At 44.9% G+C, this 19,748-nt stretch overlaps 1 protein-coding gene across 4 annotated transcripts in view; it reads right to left on the bottom strand.

The window, feature by feature from the left end:
- Positions 1 to 19,748, bottom strand: part of EPB41L4A (erythrocyte membrane protein band 4.1 like 4A) — a 237,893-nt gene that overhangs the window by 31,730 nt on the left and 186,415 nt on the right. For 3 of the 4 annotated variants that reach the window (XM_059724946.1, XM_059724948.1, XM_006266261.4), the window contains 4 exons: positions 17,133 to 17,216; positions 8,279 to 8,392; positions 5,575 to 5,622; positions 3,180 to 3,257 (listed from right to left, as the gene is read on the bottom strand). In XM_059724946.1, the coding sequence (XP_059580929.1) occupies positions 3,180 to 3,257; positions 5,575 to 5,622; positions 8,279 to 8,392; positions 17,133 to 17,216 (324 nt within the window). The remainder of the gene's footprint in view (positions 1 to 3,179; positions 3,258 to 5,574; positions 5,623 to 8,278; positions 8,393 to 17,132; positions 17,217 to 19,748) is intronic. The other variant, XM_059724947.1, reaches the window with a different exon arrangement.

Genomic DNA, 19,748 nt, shown 5'->3' with positions numbered 1-19,748 from the left:
TCCCTACAGGTGCAGACCAGTGCAAAATAATCCTCCTTTGTGGTGATTCCTGTCTTCCATCCATTATAAGCCTCTCTAATGCTGTCGATAAGTTCCAAAAAGGCCTAAGCCAATGCTATACTGTCTGCCTTTCACAAACACCTCTCAGCATTAGCTAGTAGGCCTGTGAGAATAAAGAAGTATTAGATTCAGATCTGGCCCATTCAGAAGACAGCGATTCAATTCAGTGATTCGAATCACTGTCCCTATTCAATCTGGCCAAATCAGATTCAGAGATTCGGTGCTGACTCGAATCAGCCAGGGAGAGGCAGGCACAGATAGTCAGCTGCAGGTTCTCCCATGGCTCCTCTAGCTGTGCCTGCCTCTGCTCCGGTGGGGGGAGCTGTGGGAAAAGCCCCCATGGCTGCCCTGCCCAGCCCCATCCTCCGCCCAGCTCCAGCCTTCTAGCACTTAAAAAAAAGAAAAGAAAGGAAAAGAAAAAGAAAAGAAAGCCCCATATTCACCGGCTGCAGTAGGAGGGATCAGGGCCTCTGAGAGCTTGTGGCAGAGCCCCACCACGCAGCACGGGACAGTGGGGGGCAGCAGGGATCATCCGCCCCTGCCTGGGACCCACACGGCAGCTGCCCCATGGTGTGGGTGCAGCGCGGCTTGGTAAGGCGCTGCATGCTGTCTGGGAGCTGAGGCCACTGGGGCTGAGCAGCGCCGGGCTCCAGCTGACTGCTGGAGCTGCCAGGCAGCTGCCGGGCAGGTGCAAGGTGGGGGGGCGATCCCCATTACCCCCACGGCACGGGGAGGCTCTACCATAAGCCCTCAGAGGCCCCGATCGCCACTGCTATAACTGGTGAGTGCAGGGCTTTAAGAACTAGGAGGCTGGGCCAGGCAGGGAATGGGGCCAGGCAGGGCAGCCATGGGGGCTTCTCTCGCTGGGGCAGAGGCAAGCCCAGCCAGAGGAACCAGGGGAGAAGCCTCCATGGCTGCCCTGCCTGGCCCCATCCCCTGCCCAGCCCAGCCTCCCAGCTCCTTTTTTTTTTTAAAGCCCCGCACTCGCAGGCTGTAGCAGCAGCAATCAGGGCCTCTGAGGGCTCATGGCAGAGCCCACCCACACAACATGGGGGTGCAGTGGAGATTGCCCCCACGCTTGGCACCCACGCGGAAGCTGTCGCATCGTGTGGGTGCAGTGTGGCTTGGCAGGGCACAGCGTGGTCTGGGAGCTGGGGCAGCTCCAGCAGTCAGCCGGAGGCTGGCACGACTCAGCCCCAGCTCCCAGACAGTGTGCAGTGCCCTGCCGAGCCGCACTGCACCCATGCCATGAGGCAACTGTTGTACAGGTGCAGCAATCCCCACTGCCCCGCACTGCGCAGGGTGGCTCTTCCATGAGCTCTCAGAGGCCCCAATTGCCACTACTGTAGCCGGTGAATGCAGGGCTTTTTCTTTTTTTTTTAAATGCCAGAAGGCTAGGGCCAGGTGGGGAATGAGGCTGGGCAGAGCAGCCATGGGGGCTTCTCCCACAGCTCCCCCTGCCTGGGGAGAGGCAGGCACAGCTAGAGGAGCAGCGGGAGAGCCTGCAGCCGCCCAGCTGTGCCTGCCTCTCCCCTGCCAATCTGAATCTCCGAATCTCTCCAAATCTTTGGAGCTGCCCCTGCCCTCTGCATCCAGCTAGGTGGGTGGTGCCCACACGGCAGTGTGGGATGATACACGGCGGCACTCCATCCCTACTCGTGCGTGTGTACTCACTAGGGCCTTCTTACATACCCCTGGTTGACAACCCCTAAGCTAGCATACCACATGCTAGCTATGGTCTGTGCTCTGGGAGACAAGAGCAGGGAATCCCTGTTTGGGGCAGGGAGGGAGGGGGCGGGGGGCACAAGGAAGCCAGGCAGAGGCTACTGTGCCTGCTACCTCTGCCGGACCTCCAGCCAGAGAGTAGAGAGCCCCGCCCAGGGCTACAAAGCATCTGGGATGCTGGGAGACTCTGATTTAAGTTAAACTAGGAAGGGGTCTGGGCCAGACACTGCATAAATCAGTTTGACCCAAATCAGTTAAGTCTGACACTACATTCAGCCAGGTTTATCTCAAACCAGTTCCAGCCATTTTCAAACTGGTTTATGCGCACTGAATGTGTGTTCTGTTACAGGTTTAAACCAGTTTCTGATCACTTAAACCTGTTGATGTGTAATGTCTGTCCCTAGCCTAGGTGCTCCAGCACTTGCTCTGCCCAATGTGCCTAGGGGGTGAAGGTGCACTTAAGGCACCTTAAAACGTGCAGCCAATGCAGGGGCTAAGAGTTCCAGAAGCCACCTAAACTTACTGTGTAACAAGGCCCTAAGATTCAATGTACCGTATCTTTTTTCTTTTTTTGGACAAAATTATTCACAACCCAAAAGCTGAAAATACCCTTTTATACTCCACAACATACCAATCTAATATACCAAGAAATTAATGTGTGATAAGCAAGGAATGTTGTTGGATTAGAGCCTACAAATATCAGTAAAATATACTGATGGGGAAGTTAAATGAGTTCTACCTCAGAGGGGACTGCAGTAAAAGAAATGGAGAGGGGAAATGGAGTGCTTAATATCTAGCTAACTAATTCTATTCTGTCAGCAGTTTTTCTGTAGCAAGGAGTCCATAAGAGTAATGACATCATCTTGAAATGCACTTTTCTTTTACAAATAGAATTTATATTTTAAACGGAAAAGTTGTTTGCTTCCTTCTATTTTAATCATATTTTAAAATTCTGAATATTCACAAGTATGTAGGAATATAGTAAAGGCACTGTCAGAGACAGCATGCATCATCAGTGAACTAACAATGCAATAAATAACAATAAGCATTAATAATGCAAATCTTGTGTAAACTCTCCTATGTTATTGATCGCACAGTGCATTAATAATGAATACGGAATTCTTCCCAAATGAGCAGTACATGAATGTGAATTGATTGACTACAGATATGTGCTCCGTAATTAAATTGCTAATACACAAACTTGAGCTTTAAGCTGCCACATAGGATCTCAGTTAGATGGTCAATATATCAGTTCTTCTATCAGCAGTTCTTCTAGTTTACTTCTTGCTTTAAAAATATATTTACTTATATTTGTGTACAGTCTACTTATGTTTTGTGCTGTGTACAGTCTATTTATGTTTTGCATTTCAAAGCCTGATATATTTGATATTCACCTGTTTCTCTTCTTTCGATGCTCCTTGTTGGAATTTTCTGACTCACTACCACTGCTGGTATTACAACGAGAGCGTGACCTGGAGAAGAGGACAGAAATAACAATGATTATAATTTAGTTTGTTATACTTAAGATTGCCACTACAGCAAATGTGCCTGCCACACAAGGTTTTGGATGATCTTTGAACCACAAAAATCACATGATGCCACCACAATGAGCTAAGGCAGGGAGAATGGTTAACTAAAAGGGAAAGGAGCAAGAATTAACTCAGGAAGGTAGTTCAGAGCTGGCAGGTTTGTTCAGTTGTTGTGGGATTAATATTCAACCATCCTTTTGAGCACAGTTGGGGCTGGGGGGAGGGAAAGAAAGCTAAAGACACAAAGAGAAACTAGTTACATAGAGGGTATCTTGAAATAATCTGGTAGAATTCTGTCCAATTGTAATAATACACAGCAAACTACTTACTAGAAGAGACTCCCTCCCCAGCACTGGTAAATTGGAGGTTCCTTCCCCAACACTGTGATTCAAGGGTCTTCAAGACCACTTCCCATCTGAGTGTTTTACAGCTCAAAATGATCCTAGGATTCTGGATCTATTTCCCCTGCTTTGCATTCTGTCTGGCAGCTACAGAAGTGCCATTAATAATGACCATAACATGTTGGAGGACTTCAGGGGTGGCCTCCTTTGCAAAAATATCATCCAGTGCATTGCAACAGACACTGCTGTTCTTTGCTGCACCGGGTCACACACACTAGGCTGTAGAGGCACTGGGGGAGGGCAGCAGGGCAGGAGCCCAAGCCTGAAATGGGCAGAACACAGCCCAATGAAGAAATCTGGGGGAAGCACATCTCTACCCTGCCCCCTGGGAGTGCATGCAGCAGCGGGGAGTAGCCCCCCCCACCCAAGCCTGCAGCAGGCAGCCTGCCCCGCCCCCACTCTGCGCACAGATCTGGGGGGTGCAGGTCCCCCTATCCCCCCAGGTGTGTGTGCAGCAGCAGGAAGCCATCCCCACCCCCATCCACCCCCAGCTCCCAGACAAGCTGCCCACAGCCCCGTTCTACTCCCTGCAGACATGCATTGCAGACCCAGGCCCAAGTCCCAGGCACTACCCCCCTGGCCTCAATCCCCCCCCCCGCCTCCAATTACCTGTGGGCGCTGCTCTCCAGGCTGCCTGGCAGTTATGTGCATATACATGCACATAGTGCCCCCTGCCTGACCGCCCTCCTCCCACTCCTTCCCAGCTCTTCAGGCTGGAACTCTGCCAGCTTGCAGGGGCTTGTCACAAAACTGCAAAAGCCACGGGTTTCTCCAGTAAAATGAGAAATTTGCATTTGCCTCCAGTAAAAGGTAAAATCCGTGGTTTACTCCATTTTCCTGTGGGAAATGGAAAACCCAGATCCCTGTTCATAACCCTGAAAAAACTCCCTTACACTATGATGGCACTAGAACAGATACTACGAGTGCCTCCTCTCCTTTATTTGTTTCAACGTCCTCTCCTGTCTTTTGGCATTTCCATGACTGTTGTTAAGATGACCTGGTCTGTCCCCCACTTCCAGAGAGCAAGAAAATCTAGGACCTCAGTATGGGGCTATGTGGAAGCAGAAATCACAGCTTTAATGTGATGGCATAGCATGCAAGACTCGAGATATACAAATTTGTCACAAACTGAAACCGCAGACAAGCACACTGACTGAACACAAACATTTAACTGGAGGAAACATCCAGTCAAGACAACCCCAGAACAGCAGAGGGTACAAAAATAAACACACAAGCTCAGCTTGTGACACCAAAGAAATGTGACACAGCAGCAAAGGGATTGCCACTGGGGGAACATTTGGATCTACGTGGGATGCATTTGCATTTACGTTGTTGCATAAAAACACATCTCAAAGGTCAATCAATTCAGTTCCAGAGTGTGTGTATTAAAGCAAACTGAGAGTCTGGATAATTCAAAAACTTGCGTTTGGGCAGTTTACTCTGGAACTCTCAAGCTGATGTGAAACAATTTCCAAACTGTAGACAAACCCTTTTGGCACAAGTTTATATGATGTGGTATGGTAAGTTCTCGCAAGTTGTGCTTTGGTAGGTCTACAACAGATGGCATGCTGTAGAGCTTCTCAGCAAAAAAAGAATACTTATCCAATTTACATGGGAGGGATTCAACAAGTATTGACATGTTCTACCAGAAAAAAAGCAACAACTATGAATAGTTCCAGCTGAGAGAAAATATAGACAATTGTATAAATAAAAACTGTGATTCTGTGCTACTGGAGCTTCTGAAAATATTATAATTAAAGAGCACCATGTATGCCATCATTTCATTGGTTGTGCAACAATCTCTACCGAGATATAAAAACCAAAAATTCCAATTCCCCTAACCCCCAAAGTATATTTACCTTCTCCTTTGCTTTAGATCTGAATCTTCACCACTATTTTGGGCTTTCCTATGACAAAGATTATAAATAAACTATATAATAAAATACCTATGGGTCACTTAATATCAACTATTAATACACAAAAGTATACATACACCTTTTCCAACAGTGACTTCAAACAGGTGTTTGCTTTAAATAGCAAAATATTGGCAAGAGAAGTTTTGCAGGTCACTGCTAAGCACGGTATGAAAGCTTGATCTTGTTTCCTTCTGAAGTCAATATTAAAAGCTCTTATTAATTCCAGTGGAAGCAGTGATGAACCCTGAAAAACTAGCTTTTGGAAATCCCTCCATAGTCAGTACAGTCAAGTCTGACATTTCCCTACCAATACCAGTAAGCAGAGCATAAACAACACAATTATTGTCTTATAAAATAAACCAAAACAAAAAACATTAATTAAATTAAAAATCTGGGAAGACATAATTAGGTTAGTATCTATCCACTATTGTCAGCGTCCACAATCCCACGGGCGTCATCTGACTTTCAAAAACCGTTCTATGCTGCTCTGGCCCAAGAGAAAACTTGTTATTGGCACAGCCATCCGTCTACATGGTAGAAGAACCAGATGCAACATACTCCTCATCTCAAAAAAATCTTCTACTACACAAGTGTTATATGCTTTTCAAGATGTGCAATGCACATCTGAATTCCTTTTCTTTCCTGGGTCCTTCTGGCAGCTAAGATAGAAGGAGACAGAGTAATGGGCAATAGGAAACATAATCCAGTTAACACAAGGCTATACCCTACCAGGATATATCAATTCAGCTTTACTGACACTAGTGGACTTAGGTAGATTCACATGTGCTGAATATCTGGAATCTGAGATTATGGCATCTAGTTTGATTATCAAACATATTGAATAGGGAAATTTCTTCCCTCTTCTCTAGCCATTTCATGACATGTTAAAGGGCTGACAAAACATAAAATCACCCTATAAGGCACATATCCAGCTGGGAAAAGGTTCTCTCATCTATAACAAGGCCCTGCTTACAAGCCCTGGTATAGAGGTTACATAAGGCCAATGCTGCTTGCTGCACACAAGACTCCAGACTCTGGGCAGGCTCCATGGACTAAATGTGATAAGTTCCTGTAACTCAAATGGCCACAGGCTACTGTCTAAATTATGAAGGTAGCCCCTCCAGTAGGATGGCCAACCAAAGATTTTTTTTTTTTAACAACAATCTATAAACATTTTACTGACAATCAAACTTTTTTACTGACATATGTTTTACAAAATGTAAATGTAACACTTCTAATAGACCCTGGACAAGGGCTGGGTTCAAATTTATGGTTTAACACCAACCATAACATAAAAGTTTAATTGTCTGTAAAGTCTGCAGATTATCAGTAAAAAAATTTCTTGGGTTGGCAACCTTGCTTGACTGCAGCAATGGTTTAACACCCTGCTGCCGCCAACTGCCAGCATCCCCTACTCACCCTCGGACCCTGATGTCTACAACTACACCCCATACCATAATGTCTCCCCCTTGGCTCACCCCCACTGGCCCCGCTCTTCCTGTCCTTGCATGGACCCCTAAGGAATGGCCACTGCATGCCAACCTGCCACCTAGCAGTGTTACAGGCAGATGGGATGGGATGCAACAGCAACACCAGCACATGGCTGGGATTGGGGAATGAGTTATGGAGATTCCCATCAGCCACAAATCCCTAATAAAAGCTTCCTTCAGGATGCTGCTCTCTTGCTAAGACATCAGGTGGAGCTGCTGTGCTCTGTCTGTGCTTCAACACTGCCTCAAGCTGCTTTCCTATCACAGAGCTTCAATCAAGCTCTGGTGGCTTCAGATTTTTCTAAGCAGCTCGATTTTTAATGGATTTTTATGAACAGGCATTTTTAGCCTTGTTATTTATGGAGTGTCCATAAATTTACAGAGAGGTGGTTACCCTGCTCTTTAGCTATATATGATCAGGAAAGGAAAAGGGGTTTTGAATGCATCTTCTTTTGGCTCTGTCTTTTCTGGGCATGTTTCTGCAAAGAATCTCACATTATATCACTTAATTTCACTTCTATATGTTACTCAACTGTTTATATAATTAAAAAATAGCTACATACCTCACAGCTCTATTTTTGCAGACACATACTATGATATAATAAGATTCACTAAAGACCATACTAAGCAGATTTTCCTTAAGGGCCTCATCACTTTTCTTTTTTGCCCAAAACGGTACTGATATCCTTTATAAAAGGCTGTTGTCAGTAAAATGACTCTCTCTTCCACTCTCCACCCTCCAACCCCTCCTTCCCTACCTTTGCCTCTTCCTCTCTTTCTCCCTCCCCACCTTGACAAGTGGATGAGCAACAGCAAATTATGCAAATCCTTAGATTTTGAATATTCCTTTCCACAGCAGCCAGAGTCAAGAATAGCAGCAAGGAAAGGAGTTAAGGCTTTCAAACTGCCCCCAGACTACCCCACTGGATTTTGAGGGACAAACACAGGGCCCACATCCCAGTCTCTACATCTTCATCTTTTGTAGGGAGCAACCATTATGGATTTTTGTTCACTTGTTTGCAGTATTGTTACTGGTGGCTGTTGTATCCTCAGATACTTCTCTGGCTCCATGAGCCTTTACTGAGCCCCGAAGAATGCAGCACCACAAAAAGACTCCTGCAGCAAGTACAAGCTAACACTAATCCCTATACACTTACCTTCTTCTGACTGGCTGCCCAGATTCAGTTTCACTGCCACCTGATGGGTTCCGTCGCCGAGAATAAGGAAATTTTGGTGATTTATTGCGGTCATTGGGAGAATTATACAGTCCGCTGGAATCAAAACAGCAAGAATAAACAACTGATCTCAAAACTACCAGAGGATTTAACTGCCATGGCTGCATTCTACAGAAATACTGAGAAGTTAACATATTTAAATTATTTAAAATTGCTGTACTGGCAGCAATAGGAAGAATAGTAATTCTTTATACTGACAGGGTTGTTATTCAAAAGGAGTGTACATAATAGGATTTGCTCAAGCTTACACTGAGATATTATTGCTTTTCAGGAATACATACATTATACCAAACCTTGAAAAGAAAGGATAATTACTCAGAACCATTCAGAGAATGGTAACACGATGTTATAGAATGCTGACACTGATCCAACAGCTGTGTGCAGTAAGAAAATAAAACATTATTTCCTGAACAGGCATATTTTTGTAATCTAGAACAAGTAATTTAGGCCAGAGCAAAGCTTTCAAATACGTATTTATTTATAATGCTAAAGAAAATAGGAGAGTAAGAATCCTGTCCCCTCTACTTATGTACATATAATTTTAATTAATACAGTACAATCTGGATTCTTCAGTTTGATTTCTTAACCCCACGCAAAGATGATGGTTTTCAAACTAGCTAGAGTATACATAATGGCAGCAAGCAGCTGTGCTGGACTGCTGAGGTGTTCCAGTTGTTGGTTGCAGCTTTATTTTCTAAGGGCATTGCTTCTTCAATCAGTTGTGTGAAAACACTGAGCTCCAGCTGAGTAGAGAAGTAATGTCTTTTGAAGGAAAACCCAGAATGATCATCTGAGATGGTCATCCTTAATTTGGCAACTGAAAATTAAACAGGTTGTGAACCATCTCAATACAAAATACCTGCATTCTACTATATAAAATAAAACAAATATGCCATGGGCCTGAGAGTATTAACTTCACAGGTTATAGCTTCACTGCAGAGCTAACCTAAGCTCTTATGCAAAGTGAGCCCTGGCACTGACCTCTTATTGTACAGACAGTTTTTTAATCTGGGTTTGGAGGGGCTTTGAACCTAGGTTTGCGTAACCCAATTAGGATATGGATTGGAGCCAAGCATGTTGAACTCTGGCTATAACTCATCCACTCGGCAGCATGAATGTAGGCTGTACCCCAGGTTACATAACTTGGATGCCGACAAGTCCTCTAATGCCTTCCCACAATTCCTCAATGGTATATTTTTCTTATCTTTTAACTACTTCCTCCTTTTGCACAAGAAGTTGCTCACAAATTTTTAAATACTGATTTCACATTTATGCCCCCACATTCCACAGTGCATTTTCCATTTATACTCTGCATTTGAACAGAGATACCCTGCAGGGAAATCCTTTATCCCAGGACACTGCTAGCTGGAAACAGACTCTCACTAAGATTCCGATGGATTATTGTTATGAGATCAATAAATTCCACAACTTGGAGAGATGTACAAAAAGCAGCACCACTAGAAGAACTTACATCTATATTAACCCTTATCTTAGCACAGATGAATTGATCAAAGAACTAAACATCTGTGGTATCTTAGGTGCAAGTAATCATGATTTGATTATATTTGTTGTGTGAAAATAGAATGCATTTCCAAGCTAATATATATAAAAGGAGGAAACATTATAAGCCAAATCAGCTGCAAGGAAAAAAAAACAACCCTTCAATAATGATTAGGAATTATTTAAGAAAATTTTGCCAGATGTTCAATCCCTCAATTGAGAAAGAAAGGCTGGACACATTAAAAAAAACAATTTGGCCTAGAGAACTGAAGGTAGCTACAAAAAAAGAAAATGAAAAGAAAATCCCTAGAGAAGCTAGGAATTGTAGAAAATTAATAAGACAAATGATAAAATGTGATAAGGGAAGCAAAAAAGCACAAAAGCAATAAGGAAGAGATTTTTAAAGTATATTAGGAATGAAAAGAATCCTAACCATGACACTGGCCCGTTACTGGCAGGAAACGGTAGAGAGCAGAAATAGCAGAATTAATAATAATGCAGAAAAGGCGAAAATACTGAATAGTTCTGTTCTGTATCTGGGAACATGCCAAATAACTTAGCCTTAGCATAGGAACACTTTTTAGTACAGTAGTAAGGTAGAGTAGTAGCTATTAAATAAAAGTTAGACATTTGAAATCAGCAGGTGTGAGTAACTAAGGAACACAGAACTTGAAGGCAGCACCTGGTCACTGAGTTCAGCCCTTTGCTACCATACACATGATATCATATAATCCCTTATATAACTTACCAAACTCTAAATTAGGGGTTTTTTGCATCCAATATTCCTACTGAAAGGCTGTTCCAGAACCTCACTGTCCTCTGATGGTTTGGAACCTTCTTCTTACTTCCACCCTAACCTTTTCTGTGGCTAGTTTATACCCATTTTTTCTCAGGCCAAAAATTATCCTTTAGCTCAAACAGTTCTTCTCCATACCCGCTATTTACTTCCTGATGTGTTTATGGGGAGCAATTATATCCCTTCTTACTCCTCTCCCACAGGCGGCACGGCCACAGTGGACCCCTTGGGGAGTGGGGGTGGCAGATGCAGGCTGCTCGCTGTAGGCTTGGGCTCCCTGCCCTGCTGCCCTCCCCACTGGAGCATCTGCAGCCCAGTGGAAAGGACCTCACCATGGCAGCATGGGTGGGCAGGGGGCGCCTTGCCATGGCAGTGTGGAGCTCCTAGCAGTAGCAATGAGCTTCCCCACCTGGTCCTGCTCTGCTCTGCTGTGCCAGGTCCTGTCTGCTGGGCTACAGGGTCCCAAGAGGAGGGCAGCTGGGCAGGGAGCCCAGCTGCCCACAGTGGGCAGCCTGCCCCTGCCCCACGCACAAATCTGGAGGGCATATGCCCTCCCTGCACCCCCTGAGAGTGCATTCAGTGGCAGAGAGCCAGCTCCCCCCCACTACCCAGATGAGCCACCCACGGCTCCATCCCACTCCCTGCTGGGGCCCTGTAGCCACGCACAATCCTGGGCCTCAAACCCATGCACTACCTGGGCTGGGCAGCAGCCCCAGTCCCAACCCCCACACCAGCCCTGCCCAGCTCCCTCCCTCCCAATGGGGCTCTGAATCCCTCCTCACCCCCCACCAGACTTACCTTTAGGAGCTGCTCTCCAGGCTGCCAGGCAATCACGTGCATTTGTGAGTGCGCACGTACACATGGAGCCCCCTGCCTGACTGCCCTCCTCCTGCTCCACCCAGTCCCTTGCAGGCTAGAACTCTGCAAGCCTGCAGAGAGCTCTATGCAAAAGTGGAAAATCCATGTGTTTCCATTAAAATGAAAAATCCACATTTTTCTCAATTAAAGGGAAAATCTGAGGGGGGCGATTCCATTTTTCCATGGGAAACAGAAAACCTGGACCCCAATGATAATAATTTCAGTTTTCTTTGCAATTCCCTTCTTAATACAGGTTTCCCTTGCTTTGCATGGGCTCTGTATATGCAAATTCACTTCTATGCAATGACTTTTTTTATACCAAAACTTCATTATATGCGAGGTAAATTCACTCCTACGCAATCGGTGCAGTGGAAGCCGGCAGTCAGCTGCTTTGTGCAGCGCATTGTGGGAGCAATGCACACCAAAATATAGTCTCCTGTGTGGATCTGTGCTCCTTGCTTGTTGTCTGTGACACGTGTTTCTGTAGTTGCCATCCCCATTATGATAGTGCCCTGTGCTTGTGTGTACTGTCTGCTGTTGGAGAGTACTAAAATTGTCTTGTAAAAGTGGTAGAAATGGGTTTGGGGGTCAGTACAGTCAAGGGCTTGGAATGTATCCCTATTTGTTACATTGTCAAGTGGGTTCCCTTTATACAAATTCAAGTTATGCGCCGTTTTCCAGGAACGCATGTACAGCATAAAGCGAGGGAAACCTGTAATCCCTAAAGTTTTGTTTACCTTTTTGATGGTTTTTTTTCCCAGATGCATCACTTTACACTTATCTGCACTGACTATCATCTGCCATTTAGTTGCTCCATCATGCCAGATCCTTCTGTAATCCCTCACAGCCTGCCTTGGTCTTTATTATTTTGGATACTTTGTGACATCTGCAAATTTGGCCACCTCACTACTCACCCCCTTCTGAGATCATTTCTGAATATGTTAAACACCACTGGTCCCAACACAGACCCCTGGGTGCCACACAGTTTACTTGTCTGCACCCTGAAAACTGACCGCTTATACTCACTCTTTGCTTTCTATGTTTAAACTAATTTCTAATCCATAAATACACATACCCTGTAATCCCGTGACTACATAATTTACTTAAGAGCCTCTGATAGGAGACCTTGTCAAAGGCTTTTTGGAAGTTCACATATACAATTTCAACTAGACCACCTTGGATCCACCTGCTTATTGATACCCTCAAAGATCTCTAATAGGTTGGTGAGGCATGATTTCCCTTTGACAAAGCTGTGTTGATTCCTCTCCAGTAAATCATGTTCATCTATGTTCTGACCAAATTATTTTTTTAATGATCATTTCTACCAATTTTTCCGGAACAGAAGTTAGACTCACTGGCCTGTATTTCCCTGGGTCCCCTCTAGAGCCTTTTTTAAATATCAGAATCATATTGGCAGCCCTCCAGCCATCTGGTACAGAGGTTGTTTTTAGTAATAGGTTACGTATCGTTTAAGAGTTTAGCAATTTCTGATCTAAGCTCCTTCAAGACCCTAGAGTGAATGCCACCAGGTCCTGATGATTTTCTACTGTTTAGTTGATCAATTTTCTCTATGACCTCATTTACTGTAACTTCAATTTGGGTCAGCTCCACTGACTTGTCCCTAGAGAGGAGTGGATCTGGTGTGGGAATCTCCCCAATACTTCCACAGTAAAGACAAACCCCTCATACATTTCCTGAAGGTGGCGCTTATCAGGTAGGAATTCTGAACCTACTGCTGGTCATTCCAGGCCTACATGGGATTTGTAGGACCAAGTAAGTTTACCCTACTCCTTGCTTGTGGTCCTGCTCCAGAATCACCAGTCAGCATGGAAGAGAGATTCTAACGTTCTTTAAACTTGCATCATTGGTCTCCATACTGACCTAGCTGCATAATCTCTTCTACTAGGCTCGCCATTACCTTTGCCAGGCACTGCTGAAATGCCCACCAAAATATCTGCTTTGTATTTGCCCACTGTTCCGAAAATAAGTACGTATTAATGCCAACAGACAGAAAAGATCCAGGTTTAGCTAAAACTGTTTACAGACCACAGGTAGCAATATGAAGCAAATGCTGAACTAGATGTTGGCCGACGCCAACATCTTAAGGGATAGCCAGCACGGGTTTGTTGCGAGTAGGTCTTGCTTGAACAATCTCATTTCCTTCTACGATCAGGTGACCTATCACCTGGACAAGGGAGAAGAGATTGATGTCATATATCCTGACTTCAAAAAAGCCTTCGATCTGGTTTCCCATGATCACCTCTTGGAGAAACTGGCCAATTGTCGCCTTGGGTCCTCCACGATCCACTGGCTGGAAAATTAGCTCCATGGTCAGACCCAGAGGGTAGTAATTGATGGAAGTCACTCATCATGGTGTCCTGTGACCAGTGGGGTCCCCCAAGGCTCTGTCCTTGGACCCATACTGTTCAACATCTTCATTAATGATGTGGACACTGGAGTCAGAAGCGGACTGGCCAAGTTCGCCGATGACACCAAACTTTGGGGCAAAGCATCCACACCAGAAGACAGGCGGGTGATCCAGGCTGACCTGGACAGGCTCAGCAAGTTGGCGGACGAGAATCTGATGGTGTTCAACACCGATAAATGCAAGGTTCTCCACCTTGGGAAGAAAAACCCGCAGCATCCTAATAGGCTCGGCAGTGCTATGTTGGCTAGCACTATGCAAGAAAGAGACTTGGGGGTCATCATTGACCACAAGATGAACATGAGCCTGCAGTGCGATGCTGCGGCTAGTAAAGCGACCAAAACGCTGGCTTGCATCCATAGATGCTTCTCAAGCAAATCCTGGGACGTCATTCTCCCCTTGTACTCGGCCTTAGTGAAGCCGCAGCTGGAGTACTGCATCCAGTTTTGGGCTCCACAATTCAAAAAGGATGTGGAGAAGCTTGAGAGAGTCCAGAGAAGAGCCACACGCATGATCAGAGGTCAGGGAAGCAGACCCTACGATGACAGGCTGAGAGCCCTGGGGCTCTTTAGCCTGGAAAAGCACAGGCTCAGGGGTGATCTGATGGCCACCTATAGGTTTATCAGGGGTGACCACCAGTATCTGGGGGAACGTTTGTTCACCAGAGCGCCCCAAGGGATGACAACTAGGTCGAATGGTCACAAACTACTACAAGACCGTTTCAGGCTGGACATAAGGAAGAATTTCTTTACTGTCCGAGCCCCCAAGGTCTGGAACAGCCTGCCACTGGAGGTGGTTCAAGCGCCTACATTGAACACCTTCAAGAGCAAACTGAATGCTTATCTTGCTGGGATCCTATGACCCCAGCTGACTTCCTGCCCTTTGGGCAGGGGGCTGGACTCGATGATCTTTCGAGGTTCCTTCCAGCCCTAATGTCTATGAAATCTATGAAATAGAAGTGCTTTATTTTACTGAGTTGATGAGCTAAGAATACACAGGAAAATCAGAAGAGTTCTCCCACAATACACTGCAAAATGATTCAGAGCAACACAGATTCATATATTGCTAAAAACCATAGATAAGCACCCACAAATCATAGCATTTAACCCTGGCCAGTACAATTAGGGCAGTGTGAAGCTTCAGCTACTGATTCGATTCAGGGGAGATTCAGCCTGATTCAGTGGCCACATCTCCAAATCCAAATTGAATCAGGAGACCCTTTAATCTCTCAGAATCAAATCGGAACCCTCTGAATCAATTTGGAGAGATTTGATGATTTGGACATAGACACAGCTTTATGTGTTTTTTCTACATACCTCAAGATACCACGTGGCTCGTGAACGCTGAGATGGCTCGTGAACGCTGGTGGGGTGGATAGAGCGTCCCATGGGAGCATGGGGGGTGGGTGGTCCCCAAGCACACTTGGTGGCAGACCCTGAAGTGGACCAGAAGCAGTTCTGGTCCACTTCCAGATCCGCCATGGAGCATGCGGGAGACTCCCTCCACCCCCCCCAGCTTGGCAACTGGTGCCTCCTGGGTCTGGGGGGGCACCCGGGGTCCCCCTGCAGCCAATCACCAAGCCAGGGGGGGCATGGGGAGGGGTTCTATTAGAAACTGTGCAAATCTATATGCAGTATATAGGCTGTATATTTATTAAAGTTTTTACCATAATTTGGGGTGGAAAGAGTTATATTCAGTGTTTTCATTTCTTGGCTGCTAAAATCACAAGCTTGCATCTATCCCAAGGACAATATTAATGGTGATGCAGTAGTATGACAGCCTGTAGCAGGTCCCAGCCTCCAAGGGCAGCTGTGATGCCCCTTGATGGCCCCTTAAGCCCTATCCTACACTCCAGATACTTGGGATGCACTCCCTTCTTCTGCACCGGGCATGCCTTGATGTAATTATTCTTCGTATAAAAGGGAGGCTGCCCCCAGATCCTTAAGTGAACCCAGTCTGACTCAACCTTGCCCCTAGGATGCTGAGCTGTGGCCCTCCTAGCCTCACTAGTATCCCAGAACACCAGTCTCCTTATGAGCTATTCATGGCCTCCATTCACCCCTATAGCCATGGCCATACCTTGCAGATGTTATTCTAGATCCACACACCAGTTTGTACAGGCTTCAGCCCTCTTGGCTTTAGTCCACTGGTTACTCTCACTGTCGACTCCAGCTTAGGCCCACTTCTTCTGGCCCAGCTTCTGAGTCTCAGCCTGGTCTGGCCTTTGGCCCACCTCATTCTGCTTGGGCTCCTGGCCTTTGGCCTTCACTGTTTCAGCCTTTGGCCTGCCTCACTCTTTTGGGGCTGAAACTCTGGCCCTCTCAGCTACAGCCTGTCCCATTCTTCCTGCTGGGGCTCACACCCTGTCCCTCTTAGCTGGAGCCTGCCCTTGATAGGGCCAAAAACATAGAGTACCTCCTAGGCATCTCTGCATGGCCTCCTGCCCTCCCCCCTCCAGCTACTTTCTAGTCCTCCAGGTTATCAAAGAAGAAGAAAATTGCAAGCAATCACTTTAAACTGAAACAAAGTTCCCCCTCTGGGTCATCATACCACTGCCAAGCCCGCTCCCCACTCTCTGGCTCGCTCAGCCTTGGGAGTACCTGGCATGACTTATACTCCCACTTACCACCAGCTCCCACTTACCACCAGCCTGAACTGGAAGGAGCTCCTCCTGCAGCTAACCCCTGTTTAGCTGCCGCTAATCCTGCTTTCTGCTTCAGTTTCTCTCAAAGTAACAGGAGCCACTGGCCCCCATTACACAGCCTAATAACATTTTCTCTATTAGAGATGACAAAATCATATTTTTATCTCAAATTACATATGAACAGTCTACTAATGATGTTAAGGCTGGCTTCAACATGATTCTTGTTTCTTCTGCCAAAGTGCAATTTGCTAAACAGGAAGAAAATATATATGACTGAAAAATAAATGCATATGCTTTGTAATCTAAGCTTATAAATGATAATGGTGTTATTTTAAATCCCCTTGCTATATATCAAAGGACTGATCAAAACAATTCACGGCTTTGAAAATATTCAAATGGAACCAGGGACATTTGTGGAAATGTCAGGTAATAGGCCTTATCTGACTCATCGGTTTGTTATGACCCTGCTACTCATGAAAGTATTATATTAACTACCTTCAAATATTCACCCAAGCAAAATCTTGTGCCATTGCACAAGATTCAAAAACCTTACCTTTGGAGGCCATTTTCCTCCCATGGTGCACTAGATTTCCTTCTTTGGGTTTCTGGACTATTTTCATTTTTCACCTTTTTAAAGCTAAAAGCAAGCAAAGATAAATTAAAATTTTAAAAAATATATTTTTTAATATTATTTTTTCCTATAGTCCCATTATCAGTCATATGAGGGACATACAAGCACAGAACGTGCATCCCCTGGCTTAAAGTCATTTCCTCTCCTAATGCTAGGAGATTCATGCTAAAGAATCTCTGCAAGATATACCATGTTTGGAAGGTAAAAAGAGTGCTTGAAAAACCATCTATGCAATATCAATCCTGACACCTCTGGAAGCAATGTTCCAAAACAGCCAGAAACTAGAAAACTGGACTCACAAAGAGGTAGTGGTATATGTAAGCAAACTCTTTCCCCACCTATATATAGAGTAGAAGCCAGCACCATGTCCTAAAATGTCTGAATCTTTTCAGGAGCATTCCTTCTCTCTTTCAAATTCATCTTCTTCTGCTCCCAGTTTTTAACATCTTGAACTTCAGTCAAGGAAATAAAGGGTAAGCATCCCAAGACGGTTAATTAATGTCATTTCAAGTGCTAGTCTGTGGTATCGAATGGACACTGCTCTGTATTCAGTGGCTGCTCATATTTTCCCTGCTGCTCTCCGAGCCCTTTTCTGCAACTACAAACACTGATTTGGACTGAATATTCACATTAGTTGACACTAAGCTCCTGAACAAGTATTACTGGTATAGCATTGCACTACAAATATAAGCAGTTTCAAAGGACAAGTTAAATATCAACAAAGGCTGTCAGAGAGGCTTACTTGGGGAGGAAGAACAAAAGCCAGCATTCTTCACTCACAGAGTGAGGTATGTCACCTCCATGACATATTCAGTTTTATGAAGGGAATTTGCCTATTTAACTTGTTAATCCAATTTTAACCTCAGCTTCCTGTTACTTCAGGTTATCAAGTTAATCATTTAATTCTTATATAGCATAAAAACTACAAAGCTATCAGTAAGGTAGCAGAAAAAACATATAAATTAGGTTACTTGAACATGTGAATCAATTTTTTCTTGATACTTCACCGATTAGGCAATCAAGCTCAAACATATGCAATAAATCTATTCTCACCCTGAAACATGTTTGTTACAGGTTGAGCAAATAAATGTGGCAAACAGGCTCTGTCCTGAACTGTGAGCTCCCCTTTTTGGCATAGTATAACAATTACACAATGAAGTGATTCTCAGAATGGCATTACGTCTGAAGAAATTTTAAATGCATGTCCAATATGGCTTAGAGAGAGAGAAAGAAATAATCCTGGGGAGGTGAATTAACTGTATTAGATTCCCAAGCCATTACTCATTCAGAGCAGACACACATATTACCTCTGGAGTGGTAGAGCATGGCAGCTCTTCAGATACTGGCATTATCTTCAGGAATGCAGTTGCAAAAGGGATTGAGTTCACTTAGTATCTTTGAAAAGCCAAGGACTTAAATTTCACAGGAGATTACTGTTTTCTCTGGCTTACCTTGAATTTATACCATTTATGCAGAGGTGACCAACTACCTATTTGAACAGTCAAGAAGATGATAAGCTATGAAGAAGACTAGGCTCAGAAGAGTTGTTACAAGATTCTTTATAAGCATTCTCAGAGAGCACTACTGGAATTAATAGGGAGGGAAGACAGCAGTAGCTGGCAACCTTTACAACCTGTGGGCCAGAACAACCTGGCTTTGGTCCAATGTAGGCTGGGTGGCTTCAGCAGCACATCTGCAGCAGGGGGCTTTTGCTAGACCCACACTGGGGCCTGGCAATTGCGAGCTGACCCTGAATTGCCATCACTTCTCCCCAGACCCCCAACCCCCCAGTCCCTGCCTTCCAGCTGCAATGCAAGCACAGATGGAAGCTGCACAGTCCTGATGCAGCTCCCCACCAGGTGCATCTACACTGCAGCTAGAGGAAAGAGGGGTGGGGAGAAGGCAGTGGAATGGGCACAGCTAGAAGCTGCCTGGCACCGGCAGAGGGCCCTCACTGTCCAGCTCCAATGCAGACATAGGCATGGACATGGGCAAAGCCCTCCAGCTCTATGGGTCAGATCCAATAGCTCCACAGGCCAGAAGCAACCTGAAGATCATATGTTGCTGACCCCTGGAATAGACTGTCGAACTAAAAATGCCTCAGAGACAAGGTGTGTTGCCTGTCTGGTGCACTAAGTTTAGTGCAGGTAGAAAGTATTTTTCAAATGTAGGCACAGAGAGGAAGACCATCAAGTAACTTTATGAATATTGTATTTAATTCTATGGGTGGAGACATTTCTTAATATCTTTTCTACAAATGGAACAAGTCTCTACAGATAAGTGCCATGAATAAAGAAACATATCAAACTTCAAAATATGCAGCATGCACGGAAAAGCAGATAGCATCCTTGAAGTTGCTTTAATCTCATTTTTTTAATTTGCTATGATTAGCCTTGCTTAAAAAACATGTATCAACAGGAATCTGTCAATTAAATGTTTTAGTCTATTTCAATTTTATGATATTTGAAGTTGGTTCTTTTTCTCTTAAACATGCCTGTTGGCTGGAGATGCCTGTTTCAGTTCTGAAAGTCAAACAGA

Source organism: Alligator mississippiensis, chromosome 3 (genome assembly GCF_030867095.1).
Source record: "Alligator mississippiensis isolate rAllMis1 chromosome 3, rAllMis1, whole genome shotgun sequence".
Lineage (NCBI taxonomy): Eukaryota > Metazoa > Chordata > Crocodylia > Alligatoridae > Alligator > Alligator mississippiensis.
The sequence above is the reverse complement of the archived record's forward strand: the minus strand, read 5'-3'. Positions and strand labels throughout refer to the sequence as shown.